The sequence below is a fragment of the Osmerus eperlanus genome, chromosome 28, assembly GCF_963692335.1.
Source record: "Osmerus eperlanus chromosome 28, fOsmEpe2.1, whole genome shotgun sequence".
In the NCBI taxonomy this organism is placed as follows: Eukaryota; Metazoa; Chordata; class Actinopteri; order Osmeriformes; family Osmeridae; genus Osmerus; species Osmerus eperlanus.
The window spans coordinates 1,047,949-1,071,458 of NC_085045.1; the positions used below are offsets into that span (position 1 = coordinate 1,047,949).

Consider the following 23,510-nt stretch of genomic DNA (forward strand, 5'->3'; position numbering starts at 1 on the left):
TTATTATAATGTATAATTTGTTACGATAGTAGCAAGCAAGTTATTACTGTTACTCACTTCCATACTCATTAAGGATTATCATCAAACAAATCACATCATTTTGGACTATAATTTAGTTCAGGTCAATGCAGTTGACGTTTATATAATGTAATTTCTAATCATCTTAATTTTATCATATTTGATTTATGTTCTCATCTCTTCTTCAGCTTGATGATCAGAACCTTCCGGATCAAATGGCAACTGAGGGCACAGTGAATAAACCCCTTCGGGGAAAAAATCAGGCTCTTAATGAAGACTACAAGGGCACTATTTATCATAAAGGACATCTAGCACCTGTTTCACACCAGAATACACAGGAGTGTGTAGATGCCACGTTTACCCTCACCAACGCTGCTCCACAGAACGCTGCCTTCAACAGTGGCCAGTGGAGGGTTACAGAGAAGAATGTTGCAGACAAGTTGAAAAATAACTGCATTGCAAAGCGTTACAGGGCCTTTATTGTCACAGGAGTGGTTCCAGGAAATGTGCAGATTGGAAATGGGGTAAAGATTCCTAGTTATTTCTGGAGTGCCTACTGTTGCATCGACAACAATAACATAACTAAACTCTCTGGGGGGTACTATGGGGAAAACATAAATAAGCCAGTATTGAGTGTCACAGTACAAGTTCTTGAAACATTTCTCAGCAAAGAATATACTGCTGGTTTCAAAGTGTTTGCAGGCGTCTGTTGAGAAGGCAACATTTGGAAATCCATGGGTCTTTAGCTGCATGCTTTAGCACACCTGTATCTAACTCTCTTTAGCTGCATGCTTCAGCACACCTGTATCTAACGCTCTTTTGCTGCATGCTTTAGCACACCTGTATCTAACGCTCTTTTGCTGCATGCTTTAGCACACCTGTATCTAACGCTCTTTAGCTGCACGCTTTAGCACACCTGTATCTAACGATCCTGTTGCCAATTCCCTCGTCTACATATATTTGTTAGTAGTTAAGGAAGTTGCCTAATTGTGACAGAAACACACTTTTATTCAATCATCTGCTCAGGTGTAAAATAGAAAACTCACATCACATTGTTTAACCAATGACGCTTTGCCTTAGTAGAATAGATTGCAGGATGGAATGTTAAACAGGGTTGGAAATAAACTCATTTTATGACTCTTATTTGAGGCTCCATTTCATCCATCCACTCCATTTTCTTAGTTTTTAGAATTTGAAAAGGTTTGATTTTATAGAAACATTCAGAACATCACAAGGTTGCCGATAACTTGTTCAGTCAGAAATTGGGGCCAAATATTTGTGAGTTGAAATACTAGTTTGGATGTTCATAGATGAAGATAAACTCTGTTCCTGTAAGGAACGAGGAAGCAACAAGCCCGAAAACAAGTTCCGAAACAAACACTTTGTCTTTCCCTAACAAGCATCTTTACAGTTTTTGTAGCCAACCGATGTCATCTCAAAACAGAGACTGATTACAGCACCAAAAACCTTGTACTTGCTGAACTTGTAAGATTTGCAATTAAGCCCGTTTATCTGTTCGAATCATGTTTTATATGTGTTCTATATTTTCTCCCAAGACCGTTGTACCACTGTTGTGCAGCTGAAAGTCTTACACACCATAAGAATATAAGGAACACGTTCATTTAATGGAATACACGATTGTGAATATGGTCAGATCTACTTGTGCCTTAATGATGAGGCAGTGAGACTATGGCATATCAACTTTACACAGTTGGCAATGCAGTCCCTGCATTGGGACTATAAGCTTTCTGTTGCATCTTGGCTATAAGATGGTAGTGTGATTACATTGTTGTTTTCAATACTCTGACAATTGAACCATCTCAAGACCTATTGTGGGTTCCTATACTATATAAACCAATTCCACAACAAATGCAAATGTCATTTTCATGGGCACTCAAGATAATTTAATTAAAAAATTCATAATAGATTTTTTTGTTTTGTTGACAAAATGATCACACCCAATAAATACTGAAAATTTTATTATTAGTATTGGCAAACCTGTCGATGTTACAACAGGGACATACAAAAAATACAAACAAATAAGTAACAGTTTGGAAACAACAAGGTTTTACAGTACGACACATCAGTCACGATTCACAAACAAAAACTGCTCTGAACTCTCTCGCCCCCTGCAGGATGTAACTGTCATTACACAGGTGTCTCAGTTCTCCCAATCAGCACAACCTCATCCTCTGCTACTGAGAAGTTAGGAAGAGACTGAATTGGTCAAACCCACATGTTAATAACCAGAAGCGCAGCCATGTTGCTTGGCCCCATCCAGTCCCCTTCAGATCTTCACGGGCGCATTCAGGACGAAGGCGACTGGTCGGCGGACGTGTTTCTGGGCGGGGTTTCGCGCGGTCGGCGCGCTGATCGCAGCGAAGAACGACCGAGAGTGGGTCGCCGTGGTTCCCGGCTTTGCTCCCCCAAAAGGCCTCAGTCATTGGTCGATTCGCCCTCCCCCCTCGATCAAGCCGATTAGTAGGTTTGTGCAGCTCGACCGACATGGCCGGGGGTTAAGGCTGGCTGATATTCCCCTCCACACCGCTAGGTGGCGCTGTGACCATGTGAAGGCATCAACGCTCCACCCCAGCACACGAGGACGGGTCATGAGGGAGCCGGATAGACCCCCCTGCCCCGTTCCAAAAATATGACTATGATAAAGACTGATTTTAAATGCTATTAGTTCCTCACTGGTTGTTGAAAGGTAGGTCCTTACAGGCAGTTGGGTTTAGATCCGTACAGTCTGACCAGTAGTTCCAAGGATAAGTACTGTGTTCAAGTATGTATGAAGACCTGGACCTCACCTAACTCCCCTCACCTGTGAGGACTGGTCTTTAGGTGTGTGTGGATTTGGAAGAGATTGGTGGGGTAATGTGTGTGTGTGTGTGTGTGTGTGAGAGACTGACAGGTTATTGAGTGTGTGTGTGGGGAGGTATCGAGTGTGTGTGTGGGGAGGTATCGAGTGTGTGTGTTGGGAGGTATTGAGTGTGTGTGTGGGGAGGTATTGAGTGTGTGTGTGGGGAGGTATTGAGTGTGTGTGTGGGGAGGTATTGAGTGTGTGTGTGGGGAGGTATTGAGTGTGAGTGTGTGGGGAGGTAATGAGTGTGTGTGTGTGTGTGTGTGTGTGGGGAGACAGACTCCAGCAGTGTCACAGACCGAGTGAAGCCTTCAGCAGAGAGGCCAGGTCTTCTGGGATGCTGCCCTCGTCTCCTGGGGAGAGAACAGAGACATGAGTGAGTGAGTGTGTTTGTGTGTGTGTGTGTGCGCTTGTCTGTGTGTGTGTGTGCATGGCTCTGTGTGTGTGTGTGTCCTCACCCTCCTCCGCAGCGGTCATGTCCTGTTCCAGTTTGAGTTTCCTCTGTCCCAGGGTCAGCATGCAGTCCTCGATGCTGTCCTTACTGATGAGCTTGATCACCTTCACCGTCCTGGACACGGGGGGAGAGAGGGGGAGGAGAGAGAGGGGGAAAGGGGTGGTTAGGGACTGTCACAATAACCCCATCCAACCCTAACCTTACTAGGTCTGGCCCTCCAGATACCTACTTGGTCTGGCCCATCACCCCTCTAGATACCTACTTGGTCTGGCCCACCCCCCCCCCCCCCTCCAGATACCTACTTGGTCTGGCCCACCCCCCCCCCCCCTCCAGATACCTACTTGGTCTGGCCCACCCCCCCCCCCCTCCAGATACCTACTTGGTCTGGCCCACCCCCCCTCCAGATACCTACTTGGTCTGGCCCACCTCCCCTCCAGATACCTACTTGGTCTGGCCCACCCCCCCCCCCCTCCAGATACCTACTTGGTCTGGCCCACGCGGTGGCAGCGGTCCTCCGCCTGCTTGTCGTTGTAGGGGTTGCAGTCGATGTCGTGCAGGATGACCACGTTCGCAGAGGTCAGGTTGATGCCCAGCCCCCCCGCCCTCGTCGACAGCAGGAACACGAAGATCTCCGGGTCGGTGTTGTACTCATCGATCAGAACGATTCTGGAGGAGGGGAGGGAGAGCCATATTGGTGTAATGTAGTGTAGACTGAGGTATAGCATAGCACAGAGTAGCATAGTGTAGCTTAGCACAGAGTAGCATAGCACAGAGTAGCATAGCACAGAGTAGCATAGAATAGCACAGAGTAGCATAGCATAGCATCTCACCTGTCAGCTATGGGCGTGGACCCGTCCAGTCTGACGTAGCGATGCTTCAAGTGTTTCAGCAGGATTTCAACAATGTCCAACATCATGGTGAACTGACTGAAGAGGACCACCCTGTCTCCCTGGAACACACACACAAGCTTCACTTGAATATCATTACTAACATAGCAGGTCTGAACAGCAGTTGGTTCTCCCTCCCTCCCCCCCTCACCTTCTCCATGATGGAGGCCAGCAGCTGGGTGAGCAGGCGGAACTTTCCGGAGTCCAGCAGGGTGTCCGTGTCCAGCTGGTAGGAGCTGAGGGTGGAGTACTGCTGACAGAGACGGTGCAGTTCAAAGTCAGACATCACCTCCATGTCCTCCTGGATCAGGGCCGCGTCCGCGTCAAAGTGGCTCGGCTCCTGGGGGGAGACAAAAGAAAGAGAGAGTGAGAAAAGGAGAGAGAGAGAGAGCAGGAGGAGGAGATGGAGAAGGAGCAGGAACAGGAGAGGGGAAGGAGCAGGGAGAGGAGGAGCAGGAGAAGGAGCAGGGAGAGGAGGAGCAGGAGAGAACAGGAGAAGGAGCAGGGAGAGGAGGAGCAGGAGAAGGAGCAGGGAGAGGAGGAGCAGGGAGAGGAGGAGCAGGAGAAGGAGCAGGGAGAGGAGGAGCAGGAGAGAACAGGAGAAGGAGCAGGAGTAGGGAGAGGAGGAGCAGGAGAGAACAGGAGAAGGAGCAGGAGTAGGGAGAGGAGGAGCAGGAGAGAACAGGAGAAGGAGCAGGAACAGGGATAGGAGGAGCAGGAGAGAACAGGAGGAGGAGCAGGAGGAGGCTCCACCTTCAGCATGAGCTTGCTCATGCAGTGGAGCTTCTCTGAGGTGTAGTACTGTCTGTGCAGCAGGGGGTGGTTAGCCATCTTCCTCAGCTGCATCATCACGTTGCACAGCTCCCTCTCTGGAGAGAGAGCGAGAGGGTCAGTAAGGTTGATTATCTTTCCATCTTGCCAGGAATAACATTTATTCTATGGATGTATACATCATATACTCTCTCCGGTGGTAGTAATAACATAGTATAGTTACTCTCTCCTGTGGTGGTGCGTTTCAGTTTGGTCAGCAGGTCCTGGTAGAGCTGCTGCTGTTTCTCACTCATGGAGCAGAACTCCACCTTCTCCACCTTGGCTGGCAGCTGCTGCAGAACCTGGACACACACACACAGTTTATCCCAGCTGCTCCTCGTCAGGCAGAGAGAGACGTTCTCCTGGGGTGAGCAGGTCTCTCCTGGGGTGAGCAGGTCTCACCTGGCTCTTGACGCGTCGCAGGATGAAGGGCTTCATGATGAGTTTAGCCTGAGTGATGCGATCTCTCTGGAACCTGCTCTGCTCCTCGAGGGGTTTCTGAAGACAACATCATCATCATCATCATCATACATTACATTTACATTTTGTCATTTAGCAGACGCTCTTATCCAGAGCGACTTACAGTAAGTACAGGGACATTCCCCCCGAGGCAAGTAGGGTGAAGTGCCTTGCCCAAGGACACAACGTCATTTGGCATGACCGGGAATCGAACTGGCAACCTTCAGATTACTAGCCCGCTTCCCTCACCGCTCAGCCACCTGACGCCCCTATCATCATCGCAGGGTTTATCACACACGGTTTTAGCTACCATGGAGAACATGAGGAACCTCAGCCAGGCATCTGTGTGGTTCTACGTACCATGGAGAACATCTTGGCTATCTGTGAGGTGGAGCTGGAGAACATGTTGGGCATGATGAAGTTAAGCAGAGACATGAGTTCCTGAAGGTTGTTCTGCATAGGAGTTCCTGTCAGGAGCAGACGATGCTCCGCCTGGGGGAGGGAGGGGAGATGAGGGAGGGAGGGAGATGAGGGGAGATATGAGAGAGAGAGGGAGGGAGGGAGATGAGGGGAGATATGAGAGAGAGAGAGAGAGAGAGAGAGAGAGAGAGAGAGAGAGAGAGAGAGAGAGAGAGAGAGAGAGAGAGAGAGAGGGAGGGAGGGAGGGAGGGAGGGAGGGAGGGAGGGGAGGAAAGACAGAGCGAGGAGAGAAAGAAGACAGAGAGAGAGCCAGAGTTAAACACTGATAACCTGACTGTGAGGTGAGGCTGTAGTGTCCTGTTCCTCCACAGGAGGGCGCACTAACGTTGATGGCCATGAGGTGGCGGTAGCGTAGAGAGTTCATGTTCTTCAGCATGTGGCCCTCGTCGAACACGGCGTACTCCAGCTTCAGCTTCCGGAACAGGCTGCGGTCGCTGTCGTTGCCGATGGCGAGGTTGTAACTATGGAGACGGGACAGGCGTGATTCAGGTAGCGGGGGGGTGCTTGGCGGCCTGGGTGCCATGACAACAGAGAGGCTGGGAGGTGAGCGAGTGTGTGAGGGTGAACTCACGTTGACACGATGACGTTGAACTCCACCTGGTCGTTCAGAATGTCGTGTCGTAGGTACCGCCGGTCCTCCACGGACCCTACACGCACACACACACACACACATCAGCTACCTGAGAGCGAGAGGGGGAGAGAGCGAGAGGGGGAGAGAGGGAGAGAGGGGGAGAGAGGGAGAGAGGGAGAGAGAGCGCGAGAGGGAGAGGGGGAGAGAGAGAGGGAGAGAGAGGGCGTACTCACCATAGTAAACCAACACCTTCAGACTGGGACACCACAGCTTTAGCTCACGAACCCAGTTATCTGGAGACGGGGGACGGGTGGGGGAGAGACAGACAGAGGAGGAGACATTAGAAAGTGTTGAAAGGAGCAGATCTTAGAGCTTCCACAGCATGCTGTAAACCTGTCGAGGTGTGTCTTGGTGGAGGAGGGGAGGGTGGAGGAGCTTACCCAGGGTGGAGGAGGGGAGGGTGGAGGAGAGGAGGAGGGAAGCTTACCCAGGGTGGAGGAGGGGACAGTGATGAGGTGAGGACCGTGGAGGCCGTCCTGGTGGAGCTGGGCCAGGAAGGCGATGGCCTGGATAGTCTTACCCAGACCCTGGAGACAAGAGGGAGGGTAAAAGAGAGAGAGAGATGAACATCTGTTGGATCCGGCCACAACATAACACAAAGTATCAGGAATTCATCATTGTATGCTGGTGATGAAATGATATCACACCTTCTGTTGATGCTAAGATAACAAATCTCTCTCGCTGATTCCTTCACACACACACACACACACACCTGCGTCCTTGATCAACAGGGAATGGCGAGCAGGAACAGCTGTAGGAGCTAGCGTCTGAGGCGGCTGAGGTTGGGGTTACTTGGCACTGTGCCTGCTAAATACAGGCCATTCCCCGACTCTGACCTCCAATCTACTGTTAGAACTGTGCCCTTCTGATCCTCGAACTTCTGCTTTCTGCTCTCTACATGTACCGTTTGTCCATCGCTAGATGGATCAAGGCCGAATTAATGAAAATGTAAACAAACCATTTCATCAGCCAAGATACCGCTCAGCTTGTGCTGATGGAGGAGGAGGAGCCACTTCAGACCAATCAGCTGGTAGGGCTTCAACTGCAACCTGAAAACAACCAATCAGAATGGACCATTAATCGTCACCTGAAAACACTGAGTTCAGAGGTTAATTTATGTGTTTGTGTGTAGTTTCTCACATATGTGTGTGTGTGTGTGTGCGGTGGACTCACTGGCTGTTGAGGATGGTGGGCTGTTTGAGTGAGGCCGGCTCCTTGTTCATGACCTGTGTGACCCCCCGCACCATCTTGCTGGAGATGCCCTCACACCGGGACATGAGGCCCAACACCACGGTCCTCTCCTTCAGAACCACCTTGCACCCCTGCAGCAGGTCCTGGGACAAGCCCTGTTCTCTCTGGAGAACCTCTGACTGGGGGAGAGAGGGAGACATTTGACTCATGACGTTCACCGTGTTTGAACCCAGTTGCCCTGGGACCCATATACCCCCCCTTCCTCCCTCCCTCCAGCCAGACATTCATCCAGCATCTGCAGGTGTGTTCTACCAGAAACACACCAGACACCGACAGCTATAAACACTGGAACCAGCTCCAACTGATGACAACCAGCCCAGCGGAGGATGAAAGCCTAACAAACACAAGATGAAGAACCTAACAAACACAAGTGTCTCTCTCTCTCTCTCTGCAGAGCAAACACTCAGAGCAAACAGGACTGCAGGCGTCCCCGAGGCTTCAGGGGAAACCGACGTGCAGAGAAGGAGTCGTGACAGGAGACAGAGAGACAAAAGACACGCTTCTCCCATCCCAAACATCTAACACTGCAGACGCCCTGGAGAATGTGTGTGTGTCGTGTGTGTTTGGACAGGTGGATGCCGTGAGGAGGGACCTAGCCAATCACTGAGCGGTGAACTTGCACCTTTTTAAAAGGTGTTAAGATCTCTTCCAAGGTAAACAGAGGATGGTACTATTAAGAGAGTTGGTAAGAAGTCTAGATTGCGAGAGATAAGGGATTTAACATATCCTGCTGGCTCTACCAGGCCTACCTAGTGAACATATTTTTACCTCAAATCAAAAACCCCTATTTAAAACATTCAAACATCCAATTAACCATTTAAACAACCATTTAACCAATCGACAAACCAATCAACCAATCAGCAGCTCTGTCCTACCAGGCTCTGCCAGCTGTCGAAGGGTCTCAGCTCCACGATCTTCTGGGCCTTCTTAACGGAACAGCCGGAGATGAGTGACAGCTCGTCCACCGACGCCTCCCGGAAGAACCGCAGGATCTGGCTCTTCACCGACGACTCGCTGCCCTGCCCCTTCCTCCTCCCTTCCTCCTCCTCCTCCTCCGAGCCCGACTCCAGCTCGTCCTCCGAGCCCTCAAACTCGCTACTCTGTGTCTCCTCCTCCTCCTCGTCTTCCGAGCTGGCGGCTCGCTCGTCCGACGCCCTGGCCTTCCGCTTCCTCTCCACCGCCTCCTTCTTCGCCACGCTCGTGGCGCTGGCGAACTTTGACAGTTTCTGGGTGATTGAGGAGGAGGGTTTCTTGGAGGGTGCAGAGGATACGGGTGCGGACGTCAGCCACGTTGAGAGAAGAGAGGTGCCGCTGGTTTGGTTCTCCTTTCTGGAGTCTTTGCCGTTTCTAGACTCTCTGGTGTCTCGGGTGCCATCTTTGCTGTTTCTAGACTCTCTGGTGTCCCTTCTGTTGGATTCTCTGTGGTCTTTAACTCGGTCTCTAGACTCTCTGGTGTCTCTGGGCTCGTGTCTCTTGTCTGGTTTCTTCTCCCTGTCTTCCGGGGAGCTGAAACTGGACTCCTCTGGGAGACAGGAAGAAGAAACCAACCCAACAGTGAACGTTAGCTCAAGTTAAAGAACACTGATAAATAAATGCACATTGGGGTTATTTCAAATGCATACGAGGCTTAGATGTTCCTCACCTTGATCGGAGAACATGCGCAGAACCTCCAGGGCGTCGTCATAGTTCCACCCGTGTTCTTGCAGAACCGCCCTAAGCTCCTGCAAAGGAACGTGGATAAAATGTTTTAAAACATTGTTGTAAAACAGTTTACAACCTGCCTTAGTCTCGCGCAACCGGAAAGATCCAAACATTAATAAGAAATCTCCTTATCCTGGTTACACACACACCTCCTTATCCTGGTCTTGAAATTTTCTCTGAAGCTTCCGGACCATCGCTTCCTGTTTCTCAAAGCTAGGCTCCTCCCCTTCCTGTTCCGAGTCCTCCTCCTGGATCACACGAGGAAACAGACGAGGAAAAAGATCAATGATAAGAAGAGCGAGTAGTTCTGACAGTATTTCGGTGGACAATCAAGGACCGGGTCCGTTTTTACGAAGCACGTAGCGCAGGCAGGCTAACGCACTAAGGATTACAGTCTCTGCATGACGGTAAACGGTAAGCTCACCACTGACGGCCTCCTTTTCTTGGCTGGCTGGACTACATCACTGTCCTGAGAACTACAAGACCCATCCTGCTTCCTCTTCCTGTTGGAATCTGGATCTGAAAAACGGCGGGAGGCAGAGATATTAGCTGAGTGAGACACTTTGATTTGACCGATTCTTGGAACATGGCAAGATTTTACAGTAAGGTTACAATCAACTACCATGTAGTTACACAGCAACACTTCCCTGCTTCAAGAGGACCTCAGAATGCAAGTGTTCTTGTTACAAACAGCTAATAAAGTTGAATTTGAATAAGCATTTAAGGTTTATTCTACCTTCCTTGTCTCCATGTTGCATGAGGCACAGTGCCACAGCCCCCTCCAAAGTGCTTGTGCTCTGAACAACCTGCAGGACAAAGGTCAAAGTCACAAACAAGACGGTGGACACGTCCCATTACGGATGAGGGTTTCTGGATTGGGACGTGGCCGGGTGTGGCACTGACCTCCAGGAGCTCTCCTCTGGGTATCTGAGGAAACATGTCTAGCAGTCGGGTCACTCTATCCTCCAACTCCTCCTCCTCTTCCTCCTCCTTGTCTCCACCATCGTCCGGACTCCTCACCCCCCTTTTCTCCCTCTTTACACCTGTCTTCACTGGCTCTCTGACAGGACAGAGAAACATACATGTTGTGTGTATGTTATTGATATGTGCATTGAGAGAGAGAGAGAGAGAGAGAGAGAGAGAGAGAGAGAGAGAGAGAGAGAGAGAGAGAGAGAGAGAGAGAGAGAGAGAGAGAGAGAGAGAGAGAGGAGTACAAAATATAAAACAAGACCGTGTGGTGAACCTGACAGAAGTATGGAAAATCTTGTGAGGGTAACCGCCAATTAGCATTTTAGAATTTACTTCATTGAACTGTGACAGGCCCCGCTAGCACTTGAGCTGCCGGTTAACTACCGTGACAAGCAAGGCAGCTACAGAGAAACGTCAGCAGAGTGACCACATCTTGACTGTACTTACTTAATCTGTCTTATAGGTTTATTAATGTCCGCTTCATCCTCGGTGTCACTGTTGGAGTCGTCGACGAACATGACTCCCTTCCCTCGACATTTAATGGACTGGGTCTTGGACGCCACAGACACGCGAGCAGCAACTAGGAGGGGGGGGGGGGATACATTATACAGTTAACGTTTCTACCGTCGCTATGGCACAACCAACACGGCCGTGATAAATATTTGTGAACTTGTTGGTTAGCAAAACACGACAGTATTCTAGGAAAGGAGGGTTTAGGTAATATTTACACCTCCAACTTTAGGCAGGTACATGAGTGTGCGGCAGAATTCTTATTCAGAACGGGTTAAACAACTAGTCAGAGAGGCCGGGGCTGTATTAGCAAGCTAGCCAACAACTGTCGTCTTGTTGGGTTACTAGCTCTCGTACTGTACAGTTGGCTAGGAAGCAGCCTTCTTTGATGGCGAGGAAGCTAAAGGAATGGCAATAGGACTAGCATAGCTAATGTTAGCGTTACATCACTATCTTTAGCAAGCAAATTGGACATCATACAATGATGGTTTGATACGGTACTTTTACAGGTTTGTGAAACGACAGTCCCCTGGCTACTGTAGTGGAATGACAGGTGGCCTTGACTAGCAAGATAGGCTTGCTAACGACGTTACCTGTCGCTAGTTAGCTAGCTAGCCCCCATTTGCTACCTGGTTTATTCTCTTTCTCTGACTCCGGGCTTATGGAACCGTTGTGCTTGTCTTGGTTCGGCGTCGAAGCTTTCTTGTCAAAACGGAATCTGTCCAATTTTAAGAAACTCATTTTCAGGCGACTGAGGCGGTTCGGCTAGCAAGTTAGCTGCTTGCAGCTGCAGTCAGCCTTTTTCTTTGTCTCGTTGACGTTGTAGTCGCAGATCTGCTATTATATGTCCAGCTTCTTCTGCCGGCCGCTGTGATGATGGAGCTGGCAGGATTCCGTGTTAGGACGAAGACGGGGAAATGTTGTGGTTCATACTACTCTTGGTGAATTGTCAGCGCAAACTAATTAAATGAATACCGTCAAAACAGATGAACAATCAAAACTCGTATTAATTTTGTCTAATATTCAGATGCTAATGCACGCTATTTTGTTAAACTACACAGGTATTTTTCCCGCGAACTGACACTCTCTAGCACAAGTGACGCCGTACCTAACATCGCTGTCTATTGGACGATGGATTGGCGGATAGACCAATAGAAAAAGGAGACACTGAAAAAAGACCGGCGTTTCTCTACTGGAACGCCGAAGTTGCGTAACTGTAGCCGTAGATGGTGCGACGGAATTAATCAATGAATTTGTGATGATTCCCATTGATTATAGTAGAAAAGACTAACTCATTATGCGCGTTTGAAACTGCGCCCTCTCCTTAGCTACCTTCCCCTCAAAGAGAAACATACTAATACTTTTTGCTGGCAAAGGTTAAACAACAAACAATTTACGAGCCTTTTATGGACGTAAATTGCTTTTATGACAAGGACCCGCTAGATGACACTATAATTAAACTACCGCTTTCCCAATCCGCGCCCATACCAATAGTGGCCACAGGGGGGCAATACATACAAATAATCTTACCTGAGGCCAACACTGAGGCAGGATTGATTCACTCGCCCCAAGGCCTTGTTTATAGAAATACTCTGTGGCCTGTAGGCTGTATCTGTGTCCAATTGACTGTTATTTCTGAATATGGACTGCTCGTGTTTTGTTTATTGTGTACTGTGCAGTTGGGTAACTGTGCCTGGAACGGACCCTAACTGACCACTGCAATACTGTATGAACTGTGCACTTCTGGTCCTAGATTCTGCTGTAGCCTACTTTCTATATGTAGAAAGCAGCGGAATAAAACATAACGTTTTATTTTGGCAGTGGCTTTTAATAAAAACACTTTTTGTAATTATAACCTCAAATTCAGCTTTTTACAAACACAAATGAAAATAAACAGTAAAGGCCCCGTCGCATAAAACGAAAACGACACGCAAACCGATTTCTAACCAACAACTTCAGTTTAATGGAAGGAGCAAGTCAATTAGCGTGTTAATCTCCCATTCAGCATGTCAGTGTGCTGCAGTGTCAACCAAACGTTGAATAATGTAGGTTTGCCTCCAACTACAGCGCTTCTATCACCTACCACCAGCCACCGCTACCTCGGCGGTTTAACAGCCTCGTGGTTTTCAGGGACGATATTTCACCCAGGGTGTTTAGATAATGCTTTGGACATTTCGTCAAGCGACAGTTACAATCAACTTACACTGGAGCGTGTTTAAAGTATTCACACACCCAGTCTGAACCCCCTCCTACTCCCTCTTCAGGGAGGAGAATCGTCACTCCGGTTTGGTAACCGTGCATACATTAACGCAGCCTGGTAGTCCGTCACAGTCAGCGTACAGTCCTGGCTCGCGCTCCAACCGATCTGACGCCTCATAGTCTCCCTGCTTATCGCTATGGAGACCCTATAACACACACACGCACACATAGACACATATAAGCGCACACACATACATGCATAAGCGCGCACACACACATACACACACACATACATGCATCAACGCCAATGCACAAACACACGCACACACACACGCACGCATGCACAAAGAGACACACACACCTAGTCTTCCCTGCCTATCGCTATGGAGACCCTATAACTTACACTACTGCCAGGGACACAATAGGCACACTGACTCACAGTCTGATAGGGGTCGTGACCCCTCACAGAGGGGGGCCCAACAGTGGCTCCTGGTCAAGTCTTCACCGCCGTCTCCTCCGCCCGCCACCACAACTTGAACTCGCCGCAGCGCCATCACCAAGTGTGTGTGTGTTTTATCCGCGTGTGTGTGTGTGTCATTTATCTCTCTGTGTGTATGTGAGTTTCATCCGTGTGTGTGTGTTTTACATGTTTGGCAGAGTCTTCATTAAGTAACAGGATTCATGCCTGTCACTCCCAAGGAGTTGAATGCCCCATTGCTTTCATTGTTGTGTGGGACAATGGAGAGAACTCACCCAGCACCAGAGGACGTGAGAAGGAAGATGGTGTGGTGTTCAGCAGGTACTGCTTCTGGTCTGCTGTTGAGGAGAGGAGACAAGCCCTCACACGGTTGGACAGGTGAAGGTGTGTTCATGGTCAACAGTCAAGGTATGGGACTGGTCTCCCAGTTCTGAAGGGGTTTAGAGCTGTATGTATGTGACATGTGTGTGTGTGTGTGTGTCTGTTTGTTAAAGCATGCGTGTCTTTATGCATGTGTCATTGTGTGCGTTTGTGCATGCCTGTGCATTTATGCATGTGTGTAAGTTTGTATGTGTGTGTTTGTGAGTACGTGTGTGTGCACGCATGTGTGTGTGTGAGTTTATGCATGTGTGTGTGTGTGTGTGTCTCAAGGTTGACCCGGCTGTGTCCCAGCCAGAGGACTTGTCACCGTGTCTGTCACTATCCGGTCGCCATGACACCCAACTTGGCCGAGACCCGACGGCGGCAGGGAGCACCTTATCTCCGTGGTAACGTGTCTGGGATGTGACCCGCCCCCGTTCACACACACACACACACCATTCTACTCTCCAACACATACACACACATGACTGGGAAAACAGATAGATATCCTCAGGAGTGCTGATAAATGACCCTATCACTCCAGGTCTGGCTCCTGACAAGGCAAGCGATGATGATGATGATGTCTGGGAGTCGTAGGCTTACTCATTCAGATTATGGTTGTGTCTTAAGTCATGTCTCACGGTAATGTCTAATATCTTACTGTAAGTGAGTTTAGTTTTGATTGGCTCTTAGGGGGCTTAGACGGGGTGGGGGTGGTAGTTAGGGGATAGGTGGGGTAGTTAGGGGTTGGGGGGTAGGTGGGGTAGTTAGGGGGTAGGAAGGGGGTAGGTGGGGTAGTTAGGGGGTAGGTGGGGTAGTTAGGGGGTAGGTGGGGTAGTTAGGGGCGTATGACATGACAGATCCCTTACAGAACATCACTCAAACTAACGCTTTGTTATCTGAGCATTCCTCTACCAGCTTCCCACCCCAGTCACACCAGCTACTTCTCTCTCTCTCTCTCTCTCTCTCTCTCTCTCTCTCTCTCTCTCTCTCTCTCTCTCTCTCTCTCTCTCTCTCTCTCTCTCTCTCTCTCTCTCTCTCTCTCTCTCCTCTCTCTCTCTCTCTCTCTCTCTCTCTCTCTCTCTCTCTCTCTCTCTCTCTCTCTCTCCTCTCTCTCTCTCTCTCTCTCTCTCCGCTCTCTCCCTTTTCTCTTCAAATGAATCTCTTCCCTATTTGTTTCCAGTACTTCCATCCACATGTACATCAACGATAAATGTAATTCACTGGACAAGGATGACACGATATAGTTTCAGCCCCCCCCCCCCACACACGTTTGTAAATGTCTGTGTGTGGCTATGTATATTAGTGTGCATGTATGCATGTATATATATGTGTGTGTGTATGTGCTTGTATGTGTCTGTGCTTGAGTGTGCGTGTGTGTATGTGTGTGTATATGTGTGTGTGTATATGTGTGCATGTATATGTGTGTGTGTGAATGAGGAGGGTAGACTCCATGTCAGACAGACAGAGAGAGAAAGAGAACCTCGTTCGCGCCTCAGTCCATCCCGCCCTCTCCATTCTCCTCCCAGGCCCCCGGGCCCCCGGAGTGAGCTGCTGGAGCTGGGAGCGTGAGGATGGGAGGGCCCCCGGGCCCCCGGGGGGGGCTGGTGGGGCCTGTGTCTGGCCTGGCAGGTCCCAGCGAGGGGGAGATGTGGGAGAGGGGACCAAACGCTACAGGGGCCGATGTCTGACATGACCTCTCCCAGCATGTGCCTCTCACAGGGGGAGGGGGGGGGGGGGGAGTTAGGGGGGTGTGTGTGTGAGGGGGGAGGGGGGTCGGGTGGGGAGCAGTGTGGGGGAGTTTGGGGGGTGTGTGTGTGTGTGTGTGAGGGGGAGGGGGTCGGGTGGGGAGCAGTGTGGGGGAGTTTGGGGTGTGTGTGTGTTGCATCTCCAAGTCTTGCACAGTCACCATGGGAGATCCCAGCTAACTTGGTTTAACAGTCACCACTTACCTGGGTTTCCATAACGGTGACGACGGCATGACGACATGAAGTCACTCTGCCCAGATCTCCACGGATACGTGATCTGATACTTCGTATTGTTCCTGTTCTCAGTCGTTCTAACCATCCATCCGCCCATCCATCCCTCGATGATTGTCTCGTGCCAGTAGACCAGATCACAAGGAAGTCGTGGAGACTGATCATCTAGCCGATCATCTCCTGTTCAGTACACCTCTGTGACAGAAAAGACACGAGAGACTCCCATGTAACCAAACACCCCCTCCCCCCCTCTCTCTCTCCACCTTCCCACCTTTCTCCCCTCCCTCCAGATTAGATCAGATTAGGAATGTGATCTAAGGGGGTGTTTCAGTCCTGCTTGTCCTCCACACTCCCCTGCACCTCCCCTCCACCTCACCTCCACCTCACCTCCTCCTCACCTCCCCTCCACATCACCTGCCCTCCACTCCACCTCACCTGCCCTTCACCTCACCTGCCCTCCCCTCCACCTCCCCTTCACCTCACCTGCCCTCCACCTCACCTGCCCTCCACCTCACCTCCCCTCCACCTCACCTGCCCTCACCTGCCCCCCACCTCACCTGCCCTCCACCTCACCTCCCCTCCACCTCCCCTCCACCTCACCTCCCCTCCACCTCACCTCCCCTCCACCTCACCTGCCCTCCACCTCACCTGCCCTCCACCTCACCTGCCCTCCCCTCCACCTCACCTCCCCTCCACCTCACCTCCCCTCCACCTCACCTGCCCTCCACCTCACCTGCCCTCCCCTCCACCTCACCTCACCTGCCCCCCACCTCACCTGCCCTCCACCTCACCTCCACCTCACCTCCCCTCCACCTCCCCTCCACCTCACCTGCCCTCCACCTCACCTGCCCTCCACCTCACCTGCCCTCCACCTCACCTGCCCTCCCCTCCACCTCACCTCCCCTCCACCTCACCTGCCCTCCCCTCCACCTCACCTCCCCTCCACCTCACCTCCCCTCCACCTGCCTCTCTCTGCTCGGTAAGTCCCCCACCTCCTCTCCCCCTCTCCCTCTCCCCCTCCCTCCCTCCCTCCCTCCCTCTCTATTCACTGATTCTCACTCTTCCCTGTGCTTGGCCGTCAGCTCTGATAAGTTACCACAAAGCCTCCACTGTGCTGCTGGTTTGTCCCATTCTCTCCATCCCCTCCCTCCCTCCCCCTCCCTCCCCCTCTCTCCCCCCAACCAGCCAAGCATGAGGACGAGAGGTGGGGACACTTATCTTTAACCACCCACTCCCTCCTCCTCCCTCCTCCTCCCTCCTCCTCCCTCCTCCTCCCTGCTCCTCCCCCTACCTGACCCTCCTCTCAGACGAAGGAGAAAAGCCACAAAAAAAGCGTTTCCCTGCATAATGAGCGCCGTCGCTTTTAACACCGGACAATAGTGCCCATCTAAAAGCCAGTCTTGTGCTTTCCTCCCTTTCCCTCACCCCTCCCTCCCTCCCTCTCTGCACCCCCCTCACCCTCTCACCCACCCCAAAACCTCCCTCTCCTCCCCACTCCGTCCTCCCCCCCTCCCCCCACAGCACCAGCCTCACCCTACACTTTCCTACTTCTCTCTTACTCCTTCTCCTCCTCCCCCCCACCCTCCCCCACCCTCCCCCAGCTCCTGTCTGGCTGCCCCCTGGTCCTCACCCCGGCCCTCCCTCTATATCCTTAATGCCCCCCAGAGTCCTTCCACCTCCACCTTTCCATCCGTGACGCTCCCCCCATCTCCCTGGCCTCCCAGAGAGAGAGAGAGACACAGAGAGAGACAGAGAGAGAGACAGAGAGAGAGAGCCCCTAATGGTCGTTGTTAGCCACATGGCTGGTTTCTCTGATCCTTCTAATCAGAGCATCAGTGTACCAGAGATGGTCACCACCCCCCCACCCACCGCGAGCCCCTTCGGCAAAGGTCAGGTTTTTATTCACCCAATCGGCTGCTGTCTGATAAGGCAATTTGTAGGGGAGAAATCAGAGAGGGGGCCTTACCATGGGGGTCAGGGGGGTGAGGGGGCTGAGAGGGTCACAGGTGAGGGAGATAGGTGGGAGGTGTGGGGGTTTGCCTGAGCAGGAAGACGATGTGACTAGTTTAACCCAGAGTAGGAGCCAACATGAGCCCCTGCTCTGGATCCTGCACAGGGACGCACAGGGGTAGCACCATGTCACAGGGATAGCACCATGTCACAGGGATAGCACCATGTCACAGGGATAGCACCATGTCACAGGGATAGCACCATGTCACAGGGATAGCACCATGTCACAGGGATAGCACCATGTCACAGGGGTAGCACCATGTCACAGGGATAGCACCATGTCACAGGGATAGCACCATGTCACAGGGGTAGCACCATGTCACAGGGATAGCACCATGTCACAGGGATAGCACCATGTCACAGGGATAGCACCATGTCACAGGGGTAGCACCATGTCACAGGGATAGCACCATGTCACAGGGATAGCACCATGTCACAGGGATAGCACCATGTCACAGGGATAGCACCATGTCACAGGGATAGCACCATGTCACAGGGATAGCACCATGTCACAGGGGTAGCACCATGTCACAGGGATAGCACCATGTCACAGGGATAGCACCATGTCACAGGGATAGCACCATGTCACAGGGATAGCACCATGTCACAGGGGTAGCACCATGTCACAGAGATAGCACCATGTCACAGGGATAGCACCATGTCACAGGGATAGCACCATGTCACAGGGATAGCACCATGTCACAGGGGTAGCACCATGTCACAGGGATAGCACCATGTCACAGGGATAGCACCATGTCACAGGGATAGCACCATGTCACAGAGATAGCACCATGTCACAGGGATAGCACCATGTCACAGGGATAGCACCATGTCACAGGGATAGCACCATGTCACAGGGATAGCACCATGTCACAGGGATAGCACCATGTCACAGGGATAGCACCATGTCACAGGGGTAGCACCATGTCACAGGGATAGCACCATGTCACAGGGATAGCACCATGTCACAGGGATAGCACCATGTCACAGGGGTAGCACCATGTCACAGGGATAGCACCATGTCACAGGGATAGCACTGTGTGTTATCAAGTACAAGCAGCTTACGGCTAAAGCATCTAGGATTTAAAAGCAGTTAAATCGTTATTTTGTTTGGAGTTTGATGAGCTTGTTTTTCCTGCCTCTGCTGGTACTTGTTTTTCCTTGTGTCTTTCAGTTTGATCGTTTTTTTCGACAGCTTATCTGATTTGGTTTCCTACCTACCAGTTCCAAGCAATAACACTCTCATGGTGGATATATATTAACACATCGCAAATGTGATGTGAACCGGCTGGATTTGTGTTGGAGTCCCGCGCAACAAGACAGCCTCAGTGTGTTTATTGGTGTTGAGTCTGTCTCCATTCCCACCACAACCCTGATCTGTATTCCGTCCCACCCCTGTTTCACTCACGCCGCCCCCTAATCCAATACAAGTGTCCCCTATGCGCCGCTCAAAACTCACAGTTCCATACAGGTGTGCCGGATTCGGACTCCTAACCGACAGCTTATTGCTCAGAATCAAATCTCCAGCAGGGAGCATGGTGTGTGCTGATGTGATTGTGCTGGCTCCTAATACGATCAAACTCTCCATGCTTTTCACCAACACCTCATCTTTCATCTGATGAACTAGCTGATGTCATTTCTTTCTTGTTTTGAAATCGTTGTATTCCTCTTTGTGCTGCTCTGTGTTGATGTGGATCTGGCCTCTGCGTTGGTCTCTGATGAAGAGAGACAAGCTAGGGTGTCTGATGAAGAGAGACAAGCTAGGGTCTCTGATGAAGAGAGACAAGCTAGGGTCTCTGATGAAGAGAGACAAGCTAGGGTCTCTGATGAAGAGAGACAAGCTAGGGTGTCTGATGAAGAGAGACAAGCTAGGCGGAGGACAAGTCGTGTCTCTCCAAGGACCTGGAGGACGGGCAGGGTTGGGATTCCATCAGACCCCATCTCTCTCTCCTCGGTTGTCAGACCTCGAGCGGCAGAGAGGCAGGGGTAGAGAGGCAAAGAGGCAGAGAGGCAGGAGTCGTGGTAAAGAGACAGAAAGGCAGGAGTCGAGGCAGACAGGCAGGGGCAGACAGAGCCTCAGCAAGTTAATGAAACATGTCAGAGTGTTATTTTCCGCCCCCTGCATCGCCCCGCCCCTGTGAAAGGACCCCCGTGGCGGGCGTCTATTGTGGGCCCGCTGGATTAGTTTAAACTACCAGAGGTCCTGTTCCTCACTGTCTCCATCCGTCACTGTCCCCTCACACACACACACACACACACACACTGTTCACACGCCAGGACACACCCACCTGACTGGGTGTCGTCGTCCCCCTCTCCCAGAACGTAGACTACTGTCTCCATCTCTGCCCTGTCTCTCTGCCCCCTCACTCTGCTCACAGACCTGCACATCTAGCTGTGGTCATCAGGCCATGTTAGGGGCCCTATGGGACACACACACACACATGCTCTCTCTCTCACACACACACTTGCTCTCTCTCTCTCACACACACACACGCTCTCTCTCTCACACACACACGCACTCTCTCACACACACGCACGCACTCTCTCACACACACACTCCCCATTCCTGGTCAGTGTGGTCTGTCAGGTGGCAGATAGGCTGGCCTTTAGTGACAGGATAGAGAGGACTGGGTCCCACTGGGTTCATGACACACACTCTCTCTCTGTCACACTGTACATCTCCCTCTCCCTCTCCCTCTCCCTCTCCCTCTCTCACACACACACACACACATACTCTCACCCCGCGCCCTGTGGGTCAGAGTTCACGGCAGACTCTCACACCCAGTAGGATAAAGAAGTAATTAACTCTGCTTGTGATTGACAGCCAGTTCATCACACAAGGGAAGAGTGGACAGAGATGTCTGCCTATACACACACACACACACACACACTCACACACACACACACACACACACTCACTAACACACACACACACACACACACAAAGCAACATGGGGGGAGAGAGAACTGAATCAGGAAACCACTCACTTGGCATCCAATCAAAAGAAGGGTAGTTAAACAATCCTGGCCTATCAAGAGAAAGACACCAAATCCAACACCTTCTCACTTTATCTGTGAAGAACTTGAAATATTCATTTGTATTGACAGGTAGCAGGTTGTCAATAAGTAAGATAACATTTTCTAAATCTTGAAATCCAAGCCAGTCAGTTGGCAGTGCTGAGTTACACATACAGTCAAGGTTATGAGATATAACCTGTGTGTGTGTGTATGTGTGTGTGTGTGAGTATATAATGGAGATTTGTGGAGTTTTACATCCTTTGAAACCTGAAATGTGAGAAGCATCTCCTATGTGACCTTATCTCATCTGGCGGCTTGTATTGTGAGTAAAGAATGAAACCAGGTGGCCTTTTACCCCAGAGTGTCATGTTGACCGTAACAGCATGAGTCAGACTCCTGTCATTCCCGTCCAGAAGCCCAGTCACCTGTCGCCCTGTCAGGTGACCTGTCGCCGGTTCTCCCCTGCTCTTCACTGCTCTGTCTGCACTTGTTCTGCCCTGCTCTCCACTGCCCTGTCTGCACTTGTTCATCTGTCGTGCGGCTTGTCGTAGAGATGGTTACCTGTTTTTACCAAAACGCGGGGAGACGCAAGGTATAAGAAAACAGTGCAGGAAAAAAAGAAAGCGAGAGAGAGAGTGAGAGCGAATGAGAGGGCGAGACAGAGTTATAGAAAAAAAAAGAGAGAGATTTAGGGAGAGAGAGCAATGAAGAGAGAGGAAGAGGGAGGTATACTGTGATAAGGGATAACATCAGCTCCGTTTCAGAGAGCGTGTTCACCTTTGAAGAATGCTCTTAGACGGAGGGAGAGTGGAGGCAGGGAGGGTGCGGGGGTGGCGGACGGGGGAGGAGGGGGTGAGAGATCTCTGGATGGGGGGAAACGGTGTGTGTCTCCTTGGCCGTTTCCTCCTCCCGCAGAGAGGAGGAAACGGCCGGAGAGAGAGAGAGAGAGAGAGAGAGAGAGAGAGAGAGAGAGAGAGAGAGAGAGAGAGAGAGAGAGAGAGAGAGAGAGAGAGGGGAAAGAAAGAGCGGGAGATCGGGTTGCGGCGGGGCATTCATGGACCCACTTTGTTTTCAAATGGTTTTGTTAGTTGTGACACTGTAGACATCCCACACCTCCCAGACCCCTGGCTGCATGGGGGAGAGGCCCCTTGTTCTCCCGGCGGTAACCCAGAAACAGGCCCTGATCCCTGGGGCCGCGAGGCTGCGGCAGGCCCCTACATCCACTTCCCACTCACAGGAGAGAGGGGGAGGATCTGCACTGGTTCTCTCTCTGTAGATCTCTCCCAATCTTTCTCGCTCTCTGTCTCTTTCTCTGTCTCTTTCTATCTCTCTCTCTCTCTTTCTCTGTGTCTCCATCTCTCTCTCCAGGGCTTCAAGAGGATGGAGGGATGATGAAAGAATGATGAAGGGATGATACAAGGATGATGAAGGGATGATACAAGGATGATGAAGGGATGATCTCATAACCCAGGCTTTCCCATTTCCCTCCACTACAAGCCTCTTAACCCTTCAACTGGTGGAGGCTGGTGGCTGGAGGCTGGTAGGAGGCTGGTGGAGGCTGGTGGCTGGAGGCTGGTAGGAGGCTGGTGGAGGCTGGTGGGAGGCTGGTGGGAGGCTGGTAGGAGGCTGGTGGAGGCTGGTGGCTGGAGGCTGGTAGGAGGCTGGTGGAGGCTGGTGGCTGGAGGCTGGTAGGAGGCTGGTGGAGGCTGGTGGCTGGAGGCTGGTAGGAGGCTGGTGGGAGGCTGGTGGGAGGCTGGTGGCTGGGGGAGGCTGGTGAGAGGCTGATGGGAGGCTGGTGGGAGGCTGGTCGGAAGCTGGTGAGAGGCTGGTGGCTGGGGGGAGGCTGGTGAGAGGCTGGTGGCTGGGGGAGGCTGGTGGGAGGCTGGTGGGAGGCTGGTGGGAGGCTGGTGGCTGGGGGGAGGCAGGGTGAGTGTGGGGGAGGCAGGGTGAGTGTGGGGGAGGCAGGGTGAGTGTGGGGGAGGCAGGGTGAGTGTGGGGGAGGCAGGGTGAGTGTGGGGGAGGCAGGGTGAGTGTGGGGGAGGCAGGGTGAGTGTGTTAGCTGAGCAGAGCAAAGGGGCGACAAAGTCAAACGCTGACATATTGGCAGTGTATTGAGGATCAGAGATGCATGCTGTTCTGCACACACACACACCCACACACACACACACACAACTAATACACAAGCCATGCACACACACCCACCCACACACACGCCAACAAACAAACTGGCGCACACACACCCACACAGGGCTGATAGGGGCCACAGGGTGCAGGTGAGCAGGTAGGCAGTTCAGTTGGGGAGAAAGACTATCTGCTACATTAACCTTCCCCTGCACAGTCCCCCGTCTCTCTAGCCTTCTCTTTCAGCAGGGCCCAGGGGACAGTAACCTTGAGACCAGCCCTTTCTCTGGCGCAGCTTTGATTCTCTATTAGGTT

At 51.4% G+C, this 23,510-nt stretch overlaps 2 protein-coding genes across 2 annotated transcripts in view; one reads left to right on the forward strand and one right to left on the reverse strand.

The window, feature by feature from the left end:
* The window catches only part of hsd17b4 (hydroxysteroid (17-beta) dehydrogenase 4), a 92,984-nt gene that overhangs the window by 4,788 nt on the left and 64,686 nt on the right, over positions 1–23,510 (forward strand). The window lies entirely within an intron of this gene.
* On the reverse strand, positions 1,987–12,151 carry smarcad1a (SWI/SNF-related, matrix-associated actin-dependent regulator of chromatin, subfamily a, containing DEAD/H box 1 a). The gene is made up of 23 exons (XM_062454609.1): positions 11,660–12,151; positions 10,968–11,100; positions 10,455–10,611; positions 10,288–10,357; positions 9,976–10,070; positions 9,701–9,799; positions 9,493–9,571; positions 8,726–9,372; positions 7,773–7,969; positions 7,558–7,648; positions 7,027–7,126; positions 6,773–6,832; positions 6,540–6,615; positions 6,294–6,429; positions 5,849–5,980; positions 5,432–5,527; positions 5,214–5,331; positions 4,973–5,088; positions 4,371–4,559; positions 4,163–4,281; positions 3,816–3,998; positions 3,337–3,446; positions 1,987–3,231 (listed from the first exon to the last, which is right to left on the reverse strand). Exons 1-23 carry the CDS (start codon positions 11,769–11,771, stop codon positions 3,170–3,172), a joined length of 3,177 nt encoding a protein of 1,058 aa, XP_062310593.1. The 5' UTR covers positions 11,772–12,151; the 3' UTR covers positions 1,987–3,169.